The 24,363-nt window shown below is 39.4% G+C and overlaps 1 protein-coding gene across 3 annotated transcripts in view; it reads right to left on the minus strand.

The window, feature by feature from the left end:
- Positions 1-24,363, minus strand: part of LOC120533184 (gastrula zinc finger protein XlCGF57.1-like) — a 73,045-nt gene that overhangs the window by 19,666 nt on the left and 29,016 nt on the right. The window contains exon 4 of one of the 3 annotated variants that reach the window (XM_039759919.1): positions 9,748-9,754. The exons of 1 other annotated variant lie outside the window; for it this stretch is intronic. In XM_039759919.1, coding sequence (XP_039615853.1) covers positions 9,748-9,754 — 7 coding nt within the window. Of the gene's footprint in view, positions 1-8,057; positions 8,188-9,747; positions 9,755-24,363 lie in introns of those variants that run through there. One more of the 3 variants, XM_039759918.1, reaches the window with a different exon arrangement.

Here is a 24,363-nt window from a genome sequence, read left to right on the forward strand (position 1 = left end):
GTGTATAGGAAGCCAGCTGCACCAACACTCACCCCACTAAGCTTGAGTAGTAATATGAATCTAACAAGAAGTGTTAATCAATGAGGAGTTGACATGTCTGCAGAAAATCCTTTGGGTGAAAAGGCTCCTAAAAATATAATTTGTTTTTAAGCTTGTAACATTTCTGTTAGCGGTCAGCACAGCGGATCATCTTTTTCCATCTCTTCCTGTCCTGTGCGTCTTGTTCTGTTACACCCACCACCTGCATGTCCTCTCTCACTACATCTAATAATCTTCTCTTAGGTCTTCCTCTTTTCCTCTTGCCTGGCAGCTCTATCTTTAAAATCCTTTTCTCAATATCCCCAGCATCTCTACTCTGCACATGACCAAACTAACACAATCTCACCTCTCTGACTTTGTCTCCCAACATTCCAACTTCGGCTGACCCTCTAATGTCCTCATTTCTAATTCTGTCCATCCTTGTCACACGCAATGCAAATCTTAGCATCTCTAACTCTACCACCTCTGTCTCCTGCTTTCTGGTCAGAGCCACAGTCTCCAACCAATATATGATAGACACAATAACGCATGTGATAAGAAGGCATAGGCTCTGTAACTAGAAGAGATCTTGATCCAGAGACTACAGCTTTCTTTTTAACATTGGCATATTTTAATTCTTTTTGTCTTTTTGGGGCAAGAAGCCGACCCATCTTCTTTGGACCTGAAAGCTCCTCTTCAGAGAACTTTGCACATGATGTCCAGAACTGGTCCTAAGATGCACTCCTCAAATGTTAAGCTCTGTGTCTGAATCTCGTACCAGAAATAGTCCCTTTTTATTTTTTTTTAATTTATAAAACACCTTTCGCATACAGAGGCACAAAGCACTGTACAACATAGAAAACAATAAAAACACACAGAAACAGTAAAAAATAAAATTAACATTTCAACAAATGAACATAAAACAGAAGAGCCAAAAATGCTACCCTGCTAACCTAAAAAGGTGCCTCTTCAACTATTTTTTAAAAAATATATCAAGTGTATCTGCAGCCCATAAAGCACATGGATGGCTATTCCACCATTTCGGTGCAGTGGACTGAAAAGCCCGATCCCCACGAGTCTTTAGCCGAGTACGTAGAACAATAAAAACCCTAGTTAGAGGACTTAAGTGAGCAACTGGTAGTATAATGTTGTAAAAAATCTGAACTATATTGTGGTGATTCCCCATACAGAGCTCTACAGGTGATTACTAACATTTTAAAATGGATTCTAAATTCCACTGGAAGCCAATAAGGAGAACATAAAATCGGAGTAATGTGAGACCACTTACTGGAGTGGATTAACAATCTGGCAGCAGCATTCTGAATAGAATGAAGACTCAGCAGCGATGTCTTGTTTAAACACATAAAAAAGGAATTTTATTAATCAAGACGTGAAGAAATAAAAGCACGCACTAATGTCTCCATTTGAGCATTGGATCCCACTGCTCTTAGTTTTGTTATAATCCTCAGGTGATAAAAAAACAAGAGTGAGATAAGGACCTAACATGAGCATAAAGATTTAAAGACTGGTCAAACACAACACCCAGGCTCTCAACACACGATTTAAAAGTTGAATGAAACAGCCGATAACCTGAGACGGATCTCTGTGTGCAAATTTAACAGGGAAATAATTAAATCTTCAGTTTTTCTTTTTAGAATTGAGCTGTAAAAAATGATCAGCTAGCCATTTATTAATTTCACTCAGGCAATCGACCAGGGCAGATAACTTATGGAGGTTTTGCGGTTTAAAAGAGCAAGAAAGCTGAAGATCATCAGCATAAATGTGAAATCTGAGCTAAAGGTAGAATATACAAAAAAAAATGACACTGGCCCAAGAAGAGATCCCTGCAGCATTCCCCACACGACAAGGAAGCTGGGGCTGACATATACTCATCCACGCTAACTGAGAAATTCCTTTCTGCCAAATAAGAACTAAACCAGTCTAAGGCAGTCCTAGAGATACCCACGCAATGCTTTATCCTATTAATTAAAAGCTTACGGGGTCTACAGTATCAAATGCTGCACTAAGGTCCAAAAATACAAGGACTAAACACTCCCCACATCAGCAGCCAACAAAAGGTCATTAGCCACCTTAAGAAGCGCCATTTCATAAAGCCAGACTGAAACTCATCTAAAATTTAATATTTATTAAGACTACCTTTTGTAACATTTTAGCTAGGAATAAGAGTTTAGAGACAGACCTCAGATTATTAAAATAAAACTGGATTAAGATTAGTTTTCATTTCAATAAAGGCTGCACAGTAGCACACTTGCAATAAGTTGGAACAAACCCAGTCATGAGAGAAGAATTTATCACGGACACCAAACATGGGCCAATCAAGTGAAGAACTTGTAACAAATAGAGAAGTTGGAAGGATATCTAACACACAACATGAAGGATTTAAATTCTTAATTAAATAAATTTAAATAATTAATTAAAGGCTGTCAAGAGATACAGAGGAAAAGAAATTCAGACTGAAAGAGCAAGGTGGATCAGCCTGTAAAATGTCTGATTGAACAGAAGTAACTTTCGCAACAAAATAGTTAAGAAAATGATCACAATCAGTATTTGAAAAAACACAGGAACACTACCAGAGATGGGATAAACAATGTTACAAATAATATCAAACAAACTTAGGAATTAAGTGTGCTATTTGATATTAATTAGACAAAATACAAAGCCCTAGCATCCCTCATGCAAAGCTTTTAAATAAAGGTGGTAACCTTCAACTTCTTTCAACAGTGGTGCCTAGCACTATGAATAGATTGATTTAGTTAGGGCAAAATTTACCAACCCGGCTGTGACTTTTTTCCTCATGAGGTTGTCAGGGACATGGCAAAGAGTCAAAGAAAACTGAGGAAGACATCACTGCACCGCTCCACAGACGAAGAACCTCATGTCAAAAAACAAATAGTGCCATCCAGTACAAGCAAAGTCAGTTCCTCCAGGTTTGAGCAAAAGCACACCACATCAAACATCATCCTTAAAGACTGTGTATTGTAAAACTGATCGTGTAAGAAGCTCATAATTGTGTCAGGTAAACGTTTCGCTTTCACGAGCTTTTAACTCATTTTGGAACAGTAAGCCTTGAATAACAACATGACACCGACAGCTATATGTTAGAGCCAGGGTGAACTAGTTGTGGCGTTACATTAAATTCCGAAAGCAACAGGTTTGTTAAAAGTTAAACAACTTGCTAAAGTCAAAAAACTTCAAAAATATCTTAAATCAGGGGTATCCAACTCCAGTCCTGTTTTTTACTTAATTAGTGACCAGTTTTTGCTGCTAATTAACTATTTCCCTTTGTGTTAATTGACTTTTCTTGAGACTCTGACCGCTGAATTGATTCTTTTTTCCTTAAACGGCACCTAAACATAAATTTGATTCGAAGTTAGCCAACAGATGACCAACTAAGTTGGGACCTCAAACTCCAACCTTCATTCAGTTTCTTAACTTGAAGTCAATTCTCGTTGCTAATTAAACCCGTTATTTAATTCCATGGCGCTCATTCTGCCATGGCAGACATTTCCAAAACTGTTGATTTTATTTTTTAAGAGCAATGATAAAAGGTTGTGTGGACCTGAACAGGTCAGCATTACTGGGGCCTTCACCTTTCTTTATTTTCAGTTATTGTGTGATGGGCGCAGGTTGTTGTTTATGTGTTGGTTCATTTTATGGTTTAATATTGTTTGGTTGCTATTTAAGGAAAAAAGAAATAATTAAGGGGCTTGAGTCTTAAGATGTGCATCAATTAAAATTAGGGCAAAGAGTTAATTAGCAGCAAAATCTGGACATTAATTAAGAAAAGGGTTAGAATGAAAACCTGCAGTCACAGTAGCTCTCCAGAACCGGAGTTGGGGTTAAATAAACTAAGAACAGGAAGCCTCTTCTTTGTTATGTGCATCTGTCTCACTTCCTAGCTTTAATGTTGATATATAAGCAGTTATTATATTTGTATAATCCTTGTGAACATCAATTATATTATTGTTTCTCAAAGCAAATGTACTTCACTTACCTTCATGCAATTTTAATTGCCCAAATCCTCGCCTTTATAGAAAGTAAGGGGGCTCCTTATCATATAGTCCAAGTAGTTATTGCTGTTGCCAAGTACAAAACAGACTATACTTGACGGATTAACATCCTTGGATTCTTTTCACCATATACTATTCCCACGCTCCAATGTGGATGACACCACCTCCCCTACAACTCAGATCAACTTCATAGCTTTAGATGACTTATTGTGCAATTTTATTGTATTCTTATCTCTTCTAGTGTGTAAGATTTTATACTTTATTTTGCCCGACACATATCAGCTGATCTTCAGGGTATTTAACTTCTTTAAGATATCTGTTAATTCACCAGATCTCATCATCATCTCCAAATTGAAGTTATCAGTTACATATTTAATAAAAACGGTTAACAAATACTGTGATGTACTGACACAATCTAATGGACTTACTTGGCTGATGCATTTATCCAAGGTGGCTCACAACATTTATGGTACAATTGGTTACATATTTTTTTTGCCTTTATGTGCAGTTTGCTTTGATACTTAACATACTTGATTATAAACAAAAATACAGAGGGAGGTGTGTCTGTGTGAATGAGCTGTTTCTGTGAATTTAAAAAAAAAAAAAAAAATGTATCAGGACATAGAACAGAAATCAAGTGAGTAAACAAACATGAACATGATATCATGGTCAGAATCCAATGTATAAATGTCTACTCATGGAAATGTGTGTGTGTGTGTGTGTCAGTCTGGCCCGGAAGTAAGAAGTGGAATCGGGGTGAGGGCTCCACCTCTGAGGATACGCAAGTGAGGCCAGCGCGTCAGAAAAATGAAACCTCCGAAGAAACAGTCACTTGCTTAGCTGCTAATACAGAAGTGAGGCGAGCACAGCGGCAAACCGAAACCTCTGGAGAAAGAGTCACTCACTTAGCCACTAATGCACAAGCGATGTAAGCACATCAGCAAAATAGTGTCCCTTTTACTTTTCCTCCCTCTGCTAATACACGAGTCTTTTGATTCGGGAAAATGGTTCAAGGGATTAGAACATAAGTAGGCAAAGAATCAGAGAGAAGAGGTCCAATACTTCTATTTTATTTACTTAATCAACTATAATAATCAAACACATATAATGCAGACATACAAAACAAAACAATACTTACAGACATATAAAAAGACACAGAGCCATCATCCCAGACCAGTAGACTGAGGGGGCCCGCTTGTCAGTCTTGTCAAAGGACCAACCCATTTAGCCTTTCATTTACCGGGCAGTGCGCGCTGTCCCCACGGTTGAGCCTCCAAAGAAACTGAGGGCGAAACCTTCCCTTATATACTAATTGAGCGTCCTTGCCCAAAGCGGCTTACGTGTAAGCAGTGTATACAGAAGTGATCAGTTTCTCACACCCCCTCCTTCCACGGGACACGGCGCTATGTTTTTCTTCTACTCGGCCTTGAGACTAGTGCCTGATACCAGAAGACACAATAACATGCTTACATGTGAAAAAAGCCTCTCGAAGTGAAAAACAACTCCTTACATAGCCTTGGCTGTATCTTTAGAACATTTCCCGGCTGTTTCTCCCAAAACATTAGTAGTGCAGCTGGGTTTCACGCTGAAGCGACCAACGTCCATCTGCTCTCTTGATCCCCCCCTCTAGCTGTATAGTAAAAAGCACCTCGAAGTGAAAAACAAGTCAGCATAACCCTCTGGCCATATTCCCAGTACTTTTCCTTCTTGAAGCTGGTTTTTGCACTGAGCGACCAACGCCCATCTGCTCTCTTGATCCCCCCCTCTCTTTAGAAAAATCCTTCCATTACAACGAGCGAGGCGAGCACGTCGGCAAAACAAAACCTCCGAAGACAGACAGTTGTTTAGCCTCTAACATTGGCAAAATAGTATCCCTTTTACTTTTCCTCCCACCGATAACGCACAAGCGATGTGAGCACATCGGCAAATGAATCCTCCTAGGAGAGAGATGCCCAGAGTAGTTCCTTTCAAATACAGTACCTGACATCTCTACAGTTCAATTTTTTTCTGATGATTTCAATAGTTTCTAGTACCCCGGGCCGTTTTCTACAGCACAGACTTACACAGCTAGTTTTTTTGTATAATAGAGGTAGTATTAAAATAACAGATGACTGAATGAACACAACAAGTTCGAGAAGGGCAAGCACTGCAGTTAGAATTTGGTACAGTGACAGTAACAATTCGAATCAGGCACTTTATGAAAGTAATACTTCCCATTAAATAAAAAACATTAAAATGCTTACAAACATTTTGGCGAAGAAATACAACTTGCACACAAATTAGTGAATCTAAACCAGACAGACATTATATTATTATAAAGTGTGACTCTCAAATGATTCCTGCTTTCAGTAATCATAAACACTGTGATTTATTTCAGTTGTTATGAACTGTAATCCCTGACCACTCACCAGTGTTTTTTTTTAATCATGTATCCGACTATGTCACTGTACTGTCCAAAAACTGAACATCAATAGATAGATAGAACTTTATTGTGAGGAAATTTCGGTTTGTTACAGAAGCTTAATAAATAAATACATACATAAATATAACAAATACACACTGAAAGTACTAAAAAGAAAGAAAACTTCTGACTTGGCTAAAGATAAAAAAAGGGAAGTCCAGGTCCCAGTGAGGCCTTATGCAGATGTATTACTGGTTGTATAAAGGATCTCCAGTCACGTTTCCTGACATACTTCTGCTGAATAATTTGTCAGATGAAAGTCCTCAGTGTTGGTGTGTCAGACAGATGATGTGCAGTTTTGTTCGTAATGGCACTCAGTTTTCTCTTCATTCTTTCCCCCCTTACTAAAACCAAGGGGTCACACTGACCATTAAAGAGTTGTAGAATACGTAAAAGGAAGTCACTACCCACATTACTGAAGCACAGTCTCCTAAACAAAAGAGTCTGCTCTGTCGTTATTAATATTGCTGTGTTACCCTGTGTCACCAGTATGAAATGATCCATCCATGTTCAACCTGTGCAAGATCGTAAGGAAGCTAAAGCCTATCCCAACAAGGATTAGGCACAAGGCAGAAATAATCCCTGGACAAGGTGGCAATATGAAAGCAAAAGTCACTTTTCATTTTACCAAAACAAAATGAGGCCTTGACCTTTGGTACATTATGAAACCCTGTCATTGACAGAAATGATATCTGTTCCCTTAAGCTTCATGTTTCGATTCCCTAACAACCACCTTATACTTCTTATATATAACCCAGCAATGAATACAACAGAATTTTGTTATTCAAGTTGCCACATACTGCGATGGGCTGGCGACCTGCCCGGGATTTGTTTCCTGCCTTGCTACCTGTGTTGGCTGGGATTGACTCCAGCAGACCTCCGTGACCCTGTAGTTTGGACATAGCGGGCTGGATAATGGATGGTTGGAAGTTCCCACATATTCACATTAAATATTTTATATTCAATTACAAATACAAGAACTGCGCATACTGGACTGAACGCGAATCTAATTGGACTCTTCTAGACACACAAGTCATCTCTACTAACCAGTGAAGCCGGCTTTATTTATTTATTTAAGAATACCCGCCATCGGGGCCTCGGAGTCAAAACGATCACGGACCTAAACGAGCAATTGCGGCGTTTGTGCGTGTCTGTGAGATTAAACATCGAAGCCTTGACGACCTACGGACATAGCGACCATAAAGCTTAGCCGACAGCTGCACGTCTTCAAAGACATTTTGTATGCAACCGCGCAGCACCCATACGATAAAAGCGAAAGGGGTCAGCCAGCCTTGTGCCACTAGGCGGCTCTCGCGTAATGCGAGGTTTTAAAAAACAGGAGTTCTGTACACCTTTAACGGGCGCTTGGATGGACTCCCACTCCGTGACCGTCCTAGCGCCCTTCTGTGCAGAGCTCGCAGCAACGATTTCGTGGGCCCTTCACGTGCAGCCTCGTCAGTACAGTTTATGTCTTTGGCGTCATTGGGCTCCAGGACCGCTCTATTATTCCTTTCCTTCTTACTTTTGTGCATTAAATCAGTACGTACCGCTTCTCTTTCAAACACCAGTTTCTCCGGGTACTACGTCACCTCCAGGCAGCCACCCAATCTGCCAGTTCAACGTTCCCGCCGTGGAGACGTGTAGTGTTTTCCCACTTCTGTTTACGTCGCCCTGGATGATGTCATCTTCTTCTAAACGAAGAATGTGATTAGCAGATATACAGTAATATATTTGTCACTGCCATCTACTGGTTGGAGGAACAATTAATCCTCCTGTTACTTAAACGGTATCCGCAAAGCTTCTTTTGTACATGGCCTTATTTACTCCAGAACATAGGAGCAAAGACAGCGATTTACCGGCAGTGCTCTACTCTGTACAGGTATTTCCCTGCCCCCCTTAGTTAACGTTTCCATGTTCCGTCTCCGAAAACATTAGCAACCTTTACCTATAAGATTAATATGTCCATTTGCACCTCCAAGAGGTATGGGGGGAGCCCGTCATACACCAGCTTTTCTGTATAAATTAGGTATATCGGCGCACCTTCGAACTTCCAAGGATATACACTAAACACATTGTTTGTCAGCGCGCACAATGATAGCTCTTCTTCTTCTTGTTCTTTTTCTTTTCTCTACTTCAGGCACTGGGTAAAGTAATACTACCGGAGGACTTCAGCAACTTGAGTAGGCTACTGTTTGAATCGCTCAAATGACGGAATTTTACTGACATGTCGATTCGTGCGGGAGGTACTCTAACATGGGTTTATTTATTTTTATTTTTTTACGGATTTTTACAGAAGGTTAAGGTCCTCGTAATATTAACTGAGATGCAAGCGCGCAGACTGAAAAGTTACTGGCAAGGGCGATTCGGACGGGACTAAAACTAAAATCATCCGGTAGAAATGACTTTACGCTATCTGATGTAAAACTAATCTTATCCGAATAGATGTCATGACATCATTGACCTGATTCTAAACTAAGCAAAGTGATACAGGTATAGAAAAAGATTGTCGATTCCTTACAATTTAGAATCATGGGAAGACGAAGCTTTACTCCAGCAGCATGGGGATCAAGGCAGGAACCAATCCTGGAAAGGAGAAATCCATTTTTTTTCTACTTGTTTATTAAATCTTTAATAATAATACATTTATATAGCGCCTTTCCCATGCTCAAGGCACTTCACAGAGTTTAAGAAAGAACGGCAGGGTTTACAGTATATAGTATTGTACTAAAACAGATAAATAAATAGATAAAGAAGAGTAAGATAGTAAATTCAGAGAAAAGCCTAACAGACGACATAATTCATAGTTTAGTACACACATTGTACTATGGTACATGGTTTAGTACGCATCCTGACATGGAGGTACACTGAGAAAAGGGTAAGTCAAGTAGAGCTTAAAGCCTTCCTGAACAGATGATTTTTGAGTTGTTTTTTTAAAAGAATTCATGGAGTCAACTGATCTAATTCATTTCGGTAGGTCATTCCAGAATCTGGACGCTATACAGCTGAAGGCCCTGCTGTCACCCATGGAGTGTAGATTAGTGTGGGGTACAAGATTTCCAGAATCAGAGGACCTTACTGGGCGGATAGTCACATAGTGATGGAGAAGGTCACTGATGTAGTTTGGCGCAAGGTCGTTTAAGACTTTGTAGGTTATTAGTAGAAATTTATATTCAATTCTGTAAGACACAGGCAGCCAGTGAAGGTGACGCAGGATGGGTGTTATGTGCTCGCTGCTGCTGGTCCTCTTGCAGCCGAGTTTTGAATAAGCTGGAGATGTGATATAAGATTAGAAAGTAGGCTTCACAGATCGATCTGCCATTCCGTTGTTATTGATTCTTTAACATTAACTCCCCAAATCAGTGTTTCCTAAGTTATGAGTCGCGACCCAAGCTGGATCGTGGACATGCTTGTGAAGGGTCGCCGCGTGACTGCGTAGTAAAACTTATCCGAGTTCATCGAAACGCAAAATCGGTAATACGTCATCTGCTCTTTAGCATGTGAAACTACGGCGTTACTCATGACAGAGAGCTATCGTTTTTAGGGCACGAAAAAATAAAAATATTCCCTACAGTTCCACCATCCCTCTCACAATCTGTGAAACAAAATCAGACTGCGCGTGCGACGATTGACAGCAAAGACACGTATAACAAGTTATCTTTTCTAAGGTGGGTGGAATTCTTTTTAGGAACAAAAAGAACTGGACAGAGGCAGATTTTTGTTTCAAAAAAGGCAGCTGCTGAAACATAACAGGGCCAAATACAAACCATTTTGCTTCCTCTCATATAGCCTTGAATGCCTCTTTATAATCACTTCGTTCTAACACATTACGACTTAACAGGGAAATAAATATTGCATGTCTAAATGAAGGTATAACATGAGTATACTATATATATACATACCAAGATCGTATCTGACTGAATATATATACACACACACACACACATATATATATATATGCAGTCAGATATGATCTTGGATATATATATATATGCAGTCAGATATGATCTTGGTATGTCGGCCGATCTTAACACCATGCCTGGAGATTCCTCTGTGGTAATCAATACTTTCTTTCCTGAAGAGAGCTGTGGGAGCGGTCCAAAACAACATTTGATTTATCGGTCACTTCTGTACACACAGCATCATGGGAATTGCAGTTCCTACTGCTGTGCCTTGATGAGGAAGAAATTAACCTCGTTACACTGTTCTAAAGTGGTCTGAAAATGTTCAGTCTTCTGGTTGTGTGAGGAACGCATTTGGATCATTGAGAACTGTAAGAACATCAGAAAATATCAAAAATGTCGAAACATTCGATGTCAGTTGGCAGAATACACATTTGACAGGGGACCATTCACTGAAGGTGGCATGGTGGCAGTGCTGCTGTCTTGCATTAAGGAGACTAAGACTCACATCTTGGGTCCTCCCTGCATGGAGTTTGCATGTTCTCCCTGTGCCTGCGTGGGTTTGCTCCCACAGTCCAAAGACATGCTGGTTAGGTGGATACAAAATTGGCTCTAGTGTATGGTTGAGGTTGTATGTGTGTGGGTGCCTGTGTGCGTGTCTGTCCTGTGATGGAGTGGCGCCTTGTCCAGGATTTATTCCTGCCTTGTGCCCTGTGCTATCTAGGATAGGCTCCAGCACCCCCTGCTAGGCAAGTTAAAAACTGATTGACTGACAATTCGCCAAATTATTCATGAAGATTTATCCTATAAATACAGACCGTGCACACATATTTTAGGAATACTTCAGGTACTTTTTAAAATGAAAATCCATCCATTAACCAACCCGCTATATCCTAACTGCGGGGTCATGGGGGTTTGTTGGAGCCAATCCCAGCCAACACAGGGTGCAAGGCAGGAAACAAACCCCGGGCAGGTTAAAATGAAAATCAGGTTATGTTAAACTATTTGTGAACTAATTTAGAAATATTGTATGTATTGTTAATGGCGAAACTCTTTTAAAAAATGTTTTAAAAATATAAAAATGTGATTTGAAACCAGGTAAATATAAATTGTATTGATTAATCATTTTTTGACTTTTTTATTCCTTATCCGGTGCCATGAATCAAGTGACTAAAGTGACCATTCAAAATGTCCTTTAAAATCATCAGATCTGCTTACTATTTTAAATGTTAATTGTTTTATTAATATGTTTACTTTTTAATTTTAGTAATAATCATGTGAGATATACGTTTGATGTTTTTGTTATTATCCTTCTATATAAAAGCTGTCGGGATTGTCCTTTCGTCCCGTGAGTGCTACGCAGGCGCGGAGTTTCACACACGCCCCGTCCATTTTGCAATGCACGATGGGATTTGTAGTTTCGTTTTTCCGGGTAAAAGATGATTTTCTACTCCAAACTGTGCGATATTTTCTTCTTCTTTCTTACTATATAAAAGCGGTCGGGATTGTCCTTCCTTCCCGTGAGTGGAAAGCGTAGCCACAGACTTACTACTTGCAGCTTGTGGTACAAAGCGACATGATGTGAGCAGAGTTCTGGTGCTCCCATCGTTCCCTTGCTTTTGTGCGCGATGCGCTGGAAAAATAGACAAAATGATGTTTCTGGAAATAATTAATGTTGATGGAGTACAAATGCCTCACCGCGTAGTAAATATCAGGGGGGTTCAAAAGGGCGACCTCAATATAGAAAAAAGTTTAAATTTCATCACAAAAATAACAGAAACTACGAGTATTAAAGTAATACCGCTCAAATGCAATATAACCAAATTAATGAGTTTGTATAAAATATCAAATTGATCTACATATTGAATTGCCTTAAGAAGTGGTCAACTTAAAAGGCGGGTCAGCCTAGTTATTATTATTATTGTTATTATTATACGGCCATTGATATCTGTCTTTGTATGGCTCTCCTGTCATGGTAATAATCCATCTTCTTTGGTCCCAGCATGTTACCGATTGTCTTATTTGGGTCCTCAGATTAAAAAATTTGAAGAGTCCCTGACCTAGATCAATACCTTGCAATTATCTCCTCATTGTCTTTTTTTTTTACTATTACTGTACACGGGTGAAGCCGTGTGGCACAGCTAATATTCAATAAATTACATTTGTCTTTTTAGTTGCATCCACAGAGAAATGAACCAAAACATGCTGAGACAGCTAAAGCTGAAACACTTTCACTAAAACAATCGGAAACAATTCACAATTTTAAAAACACATTTGAGATTAATTTGTAAAAAGTGATCAAAGCAGTTCTTACATATGTATAAACATGTTAAAACGGATTTCTCCTATAGGGGTGCTGTTTGCTAATAAGCCATCTGGCATTGCAGTGAAGTGTCATACCCAGCAGCTTGTGTGGTTCTCTAAGGTGATTGTCCCATCTGATCAATTGAAGATAACTGCTGCACCTCATGGACGTTTGCCCTCAGCTGTGATAATTTCAGCTTCCCGTATTTTCACCTGCTGGAGCTCAATTAAATGTTGGTTTGTTAGGCCACTTAATCAGGCAATGAAGCTGGAAATGATGACACACTCGATGACACTGTCATAAAAGGACAGCATGGCGCTGCTGTCCAAGATCATGATCTCAGATGAGGATGATAAATGATCACTTACAGAACTCAATATTAACAATATTAAAACTGAGAGACCAAATGTAATAGGCTGCCCTGATACTTTGCCTGGTCATACTCTCTGCTGGTTTAGCCATAGTGGACAGAATTTTTCATTTCACCTATGCTGAGCTCCATCTCAGAAACTTTCCATTACTTGTTAATTTTGTACACAGAAAGAATTATTTTCATAAACTGAATTAAAGCTTAGATAGATAGATAGATAGATAGATAGATAGATGTGGCTTTTTACAGAAGCTCAATATTAAATAAATACTAGGGGGCTTCACCCCCTGTTTGCTCGCCAACCCCCTGGCCTGCCATACGTGCCAGCCACTTCACGTCTCTGCCGCATGCGTATATGGATTTCACTTTCACCTTACAACAAATCTTTTAATTCTCGCGGATACGTCTTTTCATTGGGAAGAAACACTACTTTTCCCTGATGGCAACATGAATTAGATGATCTACAAGTCTCCTATTTAACGTTTAAATCTGAACAATATATTCAATCTATTTTTGCTGTCTCGTAAATTTCCCCTTGGGGATTAATAAAGTATCTATCTATCTATCTATCTATCTATCTATCTATCTATCTATCTATCTATCTATCTATCTATCTATCTATCTATCTATCTATCTATCTATCATTTCACAGAGTAATAATTTCCATTTGTTTGAGCTAATGCGATCTTTACTTTCATTTTTTTGAGACTTTCAGATTTTAGTACTTTCATTATCTCTAACCTGCTCTGCATGTGTATTGTGCCAGCGTTTTTGAATTCCTTATGACGTTCTACTTTATCATCTACTCTTTGTCTTTTATTTCTAGCTCTGGGCATGGATAAATCTCTTGGCACAAAGTCTCGTCTTGCGGGACTTGAAAGTATCTCTCTGAAAATGTCACATCTCGTCCCAGGCTAAAAAGCCTTGTCTCATTCAAGATTTTTTTATTCAATAGAGAGATATAGATATTATAAAAAAACTGGAACTCCCCTCTCAAACACACACCAGAATGACTAAAAGGAAAGAAAACAAAAAGAAAAAAACTTCTGACTTGACTTGTGTCATTGTGGTATATTTCAGCTCTTATTTTTGATAAATTTGAAAATGATTTTAGCATACGTCTGCAACATAGCAAAATGTGAAAGAAATGAAGTGCTCTGAAACTGGCATAACCAATTTAGGACAGCCTCTTCACCCCATGAGCTTCAGAGAATCACAAAGATGCATGCATATTTCAAAGCTACATGATTCACGACTTTGGTGATCATTCTCCTAATTTCACATATCAATTGTATCATGTATGTGTATATTGATTACAAAATTGTAAATAAGGTTCCACTTACATACATAATGTCAGTTAAGTACCTCTTAAGTTTGCATTGTTTAGTTAGGAAGGACCGGCAGACATCTCTTAGCTTGTAAGACAGTTTAAAGCTGCCCAGGTATTTTGAGAAGTGTGCAGGATGATTGATGATTCTCTACTTCAGTCAGTAATACCTCATGTTCACATTCACTGATGGATGTTCTTGCCTTTGTAGTTAAAGACATCACTCAGGAACATGGCCAAATTTCTATGGCGATCAGACAAGGAATATTCAAAAAGTTTTTTTAATGCCATAACAGTTACTGGCGGGAGGTGACGGGGAGTATCCAACATGCTGCCTCCCCACTACTGGCCATTCCACAGCTGAGTCAGTGCTGGGCTAGCCAATCTGATAAAGGGATCCTTCTCCTACACGATGATTCCAGTGCTTCTTTTATGTGACATGACTTTTCCATAGGCAGGCAGACAGCTTGGCAGTAGGACTGTAGCATCAAGTGCCACATGAAGATGCAGAGAACAGAAACAGAGTAGGTGAGTATTAGTAACAGCTTTTATAAATGTCTTATATTTTAGTACTAATGACTAATAACAGAGATACTGTATGCACAGTTAATCAGCAGCTGTAGTCAGGGTATGCTAAACTGTCTGAGTCTTCAGCTGGGATTTAAAAGCTGAGACCGAAGGGGCATCTCTTATAGTAGCAGGCAGACCATTCCACAGTTTAGGGGCCCTGTAACTAAAAACTCAACCTCCATCTGTTATTTTATTAATCCTTGGAATCATAAGCAGACTGGCATCTTGAGATCTTAATGTGCACTCCGGTTTGTAAGTAGTGATCAGTTCAGTGAAGTAAGCATACATTCCGTTTCCATTCTTATTATTAAAACATTGTCAAAACATAAGCAACGAGTAACATATTGATTCAATCAAAAGAAAACATGCTTATGTATAAGTCAGTAGTACTTAAAAGATTGTCAAAGATACAGCAGACCAAATATTCACATAATCAGTTGTTAGCTATATATAAATTATTATTATTAAATGGCACTGAAAGGGTGCAGGTTTTAATAGCTAGCATGCTCATTAGTAAATAACAGCTTCAATAACAGAATGAAACAAAAAGCTGAGTGAAAAATCCCAATGATGATGATTATAACCTTAAAAACCTAGATTAAAAGCCACTGTTGAAAAGGCAATATAGTATTTATATGTTGTTTCCCTTTAATTAAGTTGTTGTCCACCTTAAATTATTAGTTAATTAATTATTAAAAGAACTTTGAGCTACTTTTTTGTATGAAAATGTGATATATAAACAAATGTTGTTGTTGTTGTAGTAGTTATTGTGATTGGCCTATGCTGATTTGGAACTTGGCCAATCACCTGGCTTCACTTTGAACCTCATAGATTAGTTTGGTGGCATCTTAACAGTAGAGTAGGAGCTTCATTTGTCAAATGTGAAAGTTTGCATAATTATATATAAAGTAGGTGGAATTTAATTGCTTGTCCTTAAGTATATTGTTTATGTGTTTAATTTTGTAATTTGGATATATATATAATATTTTAGTAGTTTCTAAAATATAAACTTTTGAGGAAGCTAAAGGATAGCTGAACAGACGCTATTTGTAGTTTTACACATATTGTTTGTTATAGAATTACAGTATTAGAATATTAAGAATAATTTACTCATTTAAGTTAAGTAAATACTTTATGGTTTAACGTTCTAGTAATTTTCTGATATTGATGTTATCTTGAGTTAAACTCAGCCACAGGGGATGCACAAACCAGTGTGTTTCTTCGTGCTGGTCCCAAGCCCGGATAAATGGGGAGGGTTGCATCAGGAAGGGCATCTGGTGTAAAATTTTGCCAAATCAATCATCACTCCTAACGGGAGCAGCCGAAAGAAGAAGAAGAAGAAGAAGAAGAAGAAGAAGAAGATATCTTGAGTGAAGTACGTAAGTGGATAAAGTACCTGTTAATAACTAATGTTAACATTGACCCATTTAAGACCATTTAAGACCCATTTAAGAGTAAGAAACTGTGACAGCTAATTTATTTTTATTATTTTATTTAGACCATACCTTCACATTTGTGTAACTTTAGAAGAAATTAGTAAACAGAATTTGGACATCTTCATCCATCTCTGACCGGATGTGTGTAGCGGTTGTAATTTAATCCTGGACCAACTTAATGCTTCACTACAGCCACTATTATTTTCCCCAGGTAACATATATAAATGCTTGCTACATTTTAATAAAAAAAATGAGCATGCCAAGTTTTGTAATTTGTGAATCGACACCAAAACAGAGAACCTGTTAATGACAGCTTGCTTAATTGAAGTTGGGGTCCAACTGGAAGCTGAAATTACTTGTGACAAGCAGGTGGGCCACCAGTTCTGAAGAGCTTGAGAACCGTTGAAGTAGGTGAAAATGGCTGGCTCCTTTGTTATTTCCATCTTGTGGTTCTTTGGCAAATGGTTATGATAACAAGAAGAAATTAAGAACATTGAAGGCAGCTGTTTAAGACTAAAAGGAGCAATTAAGTACTAATAAGTGTAACAAGCAAGTTATAAACAATGGCGTACAATAAAGTTTCCTGAGCAATAATCTTCTTCTTTCAGCTGCTCCCACTAGGGGTTGCCACAGCAGATCATCTTCTTCCATATCTTTCTGTCCTCTGCATCTTGTTTTGTTACATCCATCACCTGCATGTCCTCTCTCACCACATCCATAAACCTTCGCTTAGGCCTTCCTCTTTTCCTCTTACCTGGCAGCTCTATCCTTAGCATCTCTTCTCTGCACGTGTCCAAACCAATGCAATCTCTCCTCTCTGACTTTGTCTCCCTAATGTCCAACTTGAGCTGACCCTCTAATGTATTCATTTCTAATCCTGTCCATCCTCGTCACGCCCAGTTCAAATCTTAGCATCTTTAACTCTGCCACCTCCAGCTCTGTCTCCTGATTTCTGGTCAGGGCCACCGTCTCCCACCCATATAACATAGCTGGTCTCACTACCATCCTGTAGACCTTCCCTTTCACTCTTGCTAATACCCGTCTGTCACAAATCACTCCTGACACTCTTCTCCACCCATTCCACCCTGCCTGCACTATCTTTTTCACCTCTCTTCCACAATCCCCATTACTCTGTATTGTTAATCCCAAGTATTTAAACTTCTCCACCTTTGGCAACTCTACTCCCTGCATCCTCACCATTCACTGGCATCACTTTCATTTACACACATGTATTCTGACTTGTTCCTACTGACCTTCATTCCTCTCCACTCTAGAGCATATCTCCACCTCTCTGGGGTCTCCTCAACCTGCTCCCTACTTTCGTTACAGATCACAATGTCATCAGCAAACATCATAGTCCACGATTTTCATTTCTCGAACAAGAATAAGCTTTGGAACAATTTGGTTGGAACAAAAAACTGCAATCACAAAACAGGACCACACTTGAGGAGCCCTTCTGTAGCATGTGGCAGAGCACGCACATTTACTACCAGCAACATGGCAGTGTTCAGTTGACTGAAGGAATTACGGTAATGCAGAATGGCGCTGCAAGTGAGCGCAGGCACAGTCTATAAAAAGCAGCGTGGTGGGGGATGCATTCTGAATTCTTCTTGTTCACTAACGAGGTCCACACTGGTTCAATAATTCTGTTGGCGCATTGCAAATCTTTTCCACTTGACTCCTAGTCTTGGCAGCGGCTCACTGCCGAAGCTGAAGCAGCTCTGCCTGCCTCACGGTCACGCGCACGGCGCGGCGCGGCGCACAGGTAGCGAGGAGGTCGCACAAGATGCCTGGCACGCCGCCTGCACTGCACATAGATTGTGTTGTGCATACTGCTGACAGTGCAGGCACTGCTGAGGCGCACAACTAACCATTTCGCTGTGCTTCGTACGATCCGGACGAATTTTCCTAAACAAAATGAAGATAGGCTCCTTAACAGAGCGCTGCAGGCAGTAATCCGCCATGATTCACTAGAAGGTCATTGCATTCAAAACCTATGCCCAGAAACGGCACGGACTCCGGCGACGGACCTGTGTGCAACTTTTTTCACGGCAACATCGCCGTGCTTAACAAATGCGACTCATCGGTGGTAATGCGCTAGAACTATCGGATTCTTTGTAGACTGCACTCTTGGTACATCATGGAAAAATGAGAGACAAGAAAACATGAAGCGGTTTGCATGTCTAAATATGATGACTCCGCCTGAGTGTTTACTTTGCAGCAACGTGGAGGTCTCTTTAGGATTGTTTGATCTGAACTGAACAGCAAACAAATAGGCATTGAATAGTCGATGTCCTTCAAGCCTTTGGCTATAAAACTTATAACGAAATCTGCTCTTATCCTATTCACTGCTTCGTATCACTGTGGGTGACTGAAACATCTATAGGGTGGTCCAGATCTAATTATGCAATTTTCATTACGCTATAACTTATTAAGTTTATTACATAGAAAATCACCCGAAAAATCTCAGGCCATCGAGAAGTGTGTGAACTGACGACATGAAGAATCGTCTTCGCACCGAACTGGAATCGTCCCCGTATAAATCAAAGTCATTCAGACGATCTGGATCTGCATAATTAGATCTGGACCACCCAGTACATTTGTATTCCTACATATAAGCATCAACAAATTGTGTTCATTTATTCATTGATTTCTTCTTTTTCTCTTGCTTGTTTTGTAATGTAATTCAGAACGCTGATTTCAAGTATTTATTATTTAGTGTCTGATATTAGTTTATATCCCGTGTTATTAATATCATCTTTTATTCCTTTCGTATTCCTTTGAATATTTGTGCAGTGCTGTGTGCATGGCAAAGGTGCTATATAAATATACTGTACTAACATTAATAATATTACACTGTGCCATGAGTTCAGGTTTGATTGCCAGCCTGGTCAGTGTGTCTCTATGGAGTTTGCATGTTCTCTTCTTGTGTTTGTGGACTGAGTGTGCGTAACTTCTCATACTGTTTTATAGCTTAATGTACAAGTGTGTCATTAAGGTCTCTCAGTTGCCAAAATTTGCTAATTCTACATGTGTTGTTAAATGACATCCTCCCAGTTTAGGCTCATAGGGAGCTTCCCAGTTTCCCCAGAAAGATCTGTGATGTTGCTGTAACATATTTGATGTAAATAATATGCTTGTAGAAATGCATCATAAACACATGGGAAAACGTTCACGTCTATTTCTGCTATTACTGTCATTTGTTCAAGTAGTGACTTCAGAAGTATTTTTTTTTTTTTTAAATAACCAAATTAAGAATCCCCTTTTAAAATGGCTGGGTGACATATAGTCAGCATGAGGAAATATCAAAAATAAGTACAGTCATGGCAAAGAGTTTTGAGAATGACACAAGTGTTGATTTTCGCAAAGTTTGCTGCTTCAGTGTTTTTAGATCTTTTTGTCAGATGTTTCTATGGTACACTGAAGTAGAATTACAAGCATTTCATAAATTTCAAACGTATAACAATTACATTAAGTTTATGCACAGAGTCCATATTTGCAGTGTTGGCCCTTGTTTCTTTTTCAAGACCTCTGCAGTTCACTCTTGCAGGCTGTCAAACAACTTCTGGGCCAAATCCTGACTGATGGCTGCCCATTCTTGCATAATCAATGGTTGGAGTTGGTCAAAATTGAGTTTTTTTTTTTTTGTCCGCCTGTCTCTTGAGGATTGATCACACATTCTCAATGGGATTAAGGTCTCCTGGCTATGGACCCACAATTTCGATGTTCTGTTCCCAGAGCCTCTTAGTTATCACTTTTGCCTTGAGGCCCGGTTCTCCATCATGCTGGAAAAGGCATTGTGTGGCACCAAACTGTTTTTGGATGGTTGGGAGAAGTTGCTCTCGGTGGATGTTTTGGTTCTTTATTCATGGCTGTGTTCTTAGGAACAATTGTGAGTGAGCCCACTGCCTTGGCTGAGAAGCAACCCCACACATGTATGGTGTCAGGATGCTTTACTTTTGGCCTGACACAGGACTGATGGTAGCACTGCTCACCTTTTCTTTTATCCGGACATCCAAAACAATCAGAAAGGGGATTCATCAGGGAGAATTACTCTACCTCAGCAGTCCAGTCCCTGTACCTTTTGCAGAAGATCAGTCTGTCCCTGATGTTTTTCTTTGTTTCTTTGCTGCTCTTCTTAACACCAGGCCATCCTTTAAGTCTTCACCTCCCTCACTGTGTGTGCAGATGCCCTCACACCTGCCTGCTGCCATTCCTGAGCAAGATCTGCACTGGTGGTGCCTAAGACCACAGCCATGAAAAAAGAACAGGATCAAAACATCCTCCAAGGGCAACTTCTCCCAACCATCCAAAACAGTTTGGTGACCCACAATGCCTTTTCCAGCATGATGGAGCATCAGACCTTAAGGCAAAAGTGAGAACTAAGAGGCTTGGGGAACAAAACATTGAAATTTGGGGTCAATGGTCAAGAAACTCCCCATTGAGAACTTATGGTCAATCGTCAAAAGGCGGGTGGACAAACAAAAACCTACCAATTCTGACAAACTGCAAGCATTGATTATGTAAGAATGGGCTGCTGCCATCAGTTAGGATTTGGCCCAGAAGTTGATTGACAGCCTGCCAGGGTGAATTGCAGAGGTCTGGAAAAAGAAAGAAGGGCCAACACTGCAAATATTGACTCTTTGCATAAACTTTATGTAATTGTTAATAAAGGCCTTTGAAACGTATAAAATGATTGAAATTCTACTTCACTATACCATAGAAACATCTGACAAAAAGATCTAAAAACACAGAAGCAGCAAACTTTGCAAAAATCAACACTTGTGTCATTCTCAAAACTTTTGGCCATAAATGTACAGTGGTGTGAAAAACTATTTGCCCCCTTCCTGATTTCTTATTCTTTTGCATGTTTGTCACACAAAATGTTTCTGATCATCAAACACATTTAACCGTTAGTCAAATATAACACAAGTAAACACAAAATGCAAGTTTTAAATGATGGTTTCTATTATTTAGGGAGAAAAAAAATCCAAACCTACATGCCCCTGTGTGAAAAAGTAATTGCCCCCTTGTTAAAAAATAACCTAACTGTGGTGTATCACACCTGAGTTCATTTTCCGTAGCCACCCCCAGGCCTGATTACTGCCACACCTGTTTCAATCAAGAAATCACTTAAATAGGAGCTGCCTGACACAAAGAAGTAGACCAAAAGCACCTCAAAAGCTAGACATCATGCCAAGATCCAAAGAAATTCAGGAACAAATGAGAACAGAAGTCATTGAGATCTATCAGTCTGGTAAAGGTTATAAAGCCATTTCTAAAGCTTTGGGACTCCAGTGAACCACAGTGAGAGCCATTATTCACAAATGGCAAAAACATGGAACAGTGGTGAACCTTCCCAGGAGTGGCCGGCCGACCAAAATTACCCCAAGAGCGCAGAGACGACTCATCCGAGAGGTCACAAAAGACCCCAGGACAACGTCTAAAGAACTGCAGGCCTCACTTGCCTCAATTAAGGTCAGTGTTCACGACTCCACCATAAGAAAGAGACTGGGCAAAAACGGCCTGAATGGCAGATTTCCAAGACACAAACCACAGTTAAGCAAAAAGAACATTAGGGCTCGTCTCAATTTTGCTAAGAAACATCTCAATTATTGCCAAGACTTTTGGGAAAATACCTTGTGGACTGATGAGACAAAAGTTGAACTTTTTGGAAGGCAAATGTCCCGTTACATCTGGCGTAAAAGGAACACAGCATTTCAGAAAAAGAACATCATACCAACAGTAACATATGGTGGTGGTAGTGTGATGGTCTGGGGTTGTTTTGCTACTTTAGGACCTGGAAGGCTTGCTGTGATAGACGGAACCATGAATTCTACTGTCTACCAAAAAATCCTGAAGGAGAATGTCCGGCCATCTGTTCGTCAACTCAAGCTGAAGCGATCTTGGGTGCTGCAACAGGACAATGACCCAAAACACACCAGCAAATCCACCTCTGAATGGCTGAAGAAAAACAAAAGACTTTGGAGTGGCCTAGTCAAAGTCCTGAACTGAATCCAATTGAGATGCTATGGCATGACCTTAAAAAGGCGGTTAATGCTAGAAAACCCTCAAATAAAGCTGAATTACAACAATTCTGCAAAGATGAGTGGGCCAAAATTCCTCCAGAGTGCTGTAAAAGACTCATTGCAAGTTATCGCAAACGCTTGATTGCAGTTATTGCTGCTAAGGGTGGCCCAACCAGTTATTAGGTTCAGGGGGCAATTACTTTTTCACATAGGGCCATGTAGGTTTGGATTTTTTTTTTCTCCCTAAATAATAAAAACCATCATTTAAAAACTGCATTTTGTGTTTACTTGTGCTATATTTGACTAATGGTTAAATGTGTTTGATGATCAGAAACATTTTGTATGACGAACATGCAAAAGAATAAGAAATCAGGAAGGGGGCAAATAGTTTTTCACACCACTGTATATAATTATGGTACATGTCTAGTGATGGAACTGCTCACGAAGGGAATCTCAAAAATAAAAAGATGATTTTGAAAGTAAATACCATTTCATTTTACTTGTTGCAGGTTAAGGTAACAAATCACACCAGAGCACACTTGTTATTTTAGTTTTGCATTTTTTGATTCTACCGGAAGCCTTATACACATTATCAGGAGAACATGGAGTTCTGTCACAGAGAGTAAAGTTGTACAGATGAAGCGGACAGGTACAACAGGAATGAGCTACAACTTTGCGACCATAAAGAAAACATGCGTTTTTACATCTGCAAAAATGTGTCCCTGTGGACATTTTTGGAGAGCATCATGAAGCCGATACAATGCGATATAAACTCAAAGTTAACTGTTAAAAAACCAAAACTGAATAAAATCTAAAAAAATTAAATCAAAGACAGAACCACTCAAACAGACAAACCATGCCAAAGTTTCCCTAATGAACATTGGTGCATGTAAGTAAAGCATAACCCCCATATTGTATAAAGAATATAAAAGGCAGCTCAAAAGCAGATTCTAGACGATAATAAAGTTCTTTAGCAAGTCAATAACAAGTAAGACACTGATCTTAAGGTGTAAACTGAACCTAAACAATGTGCTGAATAAAATCAATACAGCAAGCGATTCAAGATGAATGAAGAGCTCTTCAGAGCAGGAAGGTGCTGGTTATTGTGGTAAATGTCTCCAAATAAAAAGTATGCTGATCCAAAACTTATTTTAAGTTTAGCAGAGAAAGAGAGAGTAAATATGGCTGAAGTCCTGCCGCACTTGCTTTTTGAACAACTGGGAAAGCCATATGGCTCTTGTGTGCTGCTCTGTAAAGGGACTGAAGTTATGTGGAAGAAAGTGAATTCAAGACTCTGACAAAGTTAATATTTTGACTACTTCAGAATTTCAGACATTGGATTGTCATCCTCTGTACCCTTCTTTAAGCTCCACAGTTCTTGCGTTGTCTATGTGAAACTAGTCCTCTTGATTAGCAAGTTTAATTTTTCAAGTCAGCAGCGGCTTGCTGAGCACATCTACAGTATAAAGTTGGTCTGCACTGTTGTATTCAGCATGGTAGTAAGTACGAGGAGATCACTGATTGAGTCCCAGTGGGCGTTCCTGCTGTCACTGGACTCTGCTGGTGGATACTATATCTTCTTTGACATACTAAAGAGTTCAGCCTTTGGCCTGAAGGAGACATTTTCTCAAGGTTGACTGTTAAGTAGTTATTTGCAATCTTTCAGTGATTATATTTCAAGTAGGAAGGGACAGAGAGTAGAATAATGGATTCTACGAAGTACCACATAATAATCATCTGGTTGTTTTGTGTCAGATGCACTACAGATGAGCTAAAGCTGACATTAAGCATGTTCAGGCCCGGCCAGTACTTGCATGGGAGACCATCTAGGAAAAACTTGGGGAGGTGCTGTTGAGGCCAACAGGGGGAGCTTACCCTATTGTCTGAATGTGTATCCCAATGCCCCAGAGCAGTGAT

Source organism: Polypterus senegalus, chromosome 8, assembly GCF_016835505.1.
Source record: "Polypterus senegalus isolate Bchr_013 chromosome 8, ASM1683550v1, whole genome shotgun sequence".
NCBI classification, from domain to species: domain Eukaryota; kingdom Metazoa; phylum Chordata; class Cladistia; order Polypteriformes; family Polypteridae; genus Polypterus; species Polypterus senegalus.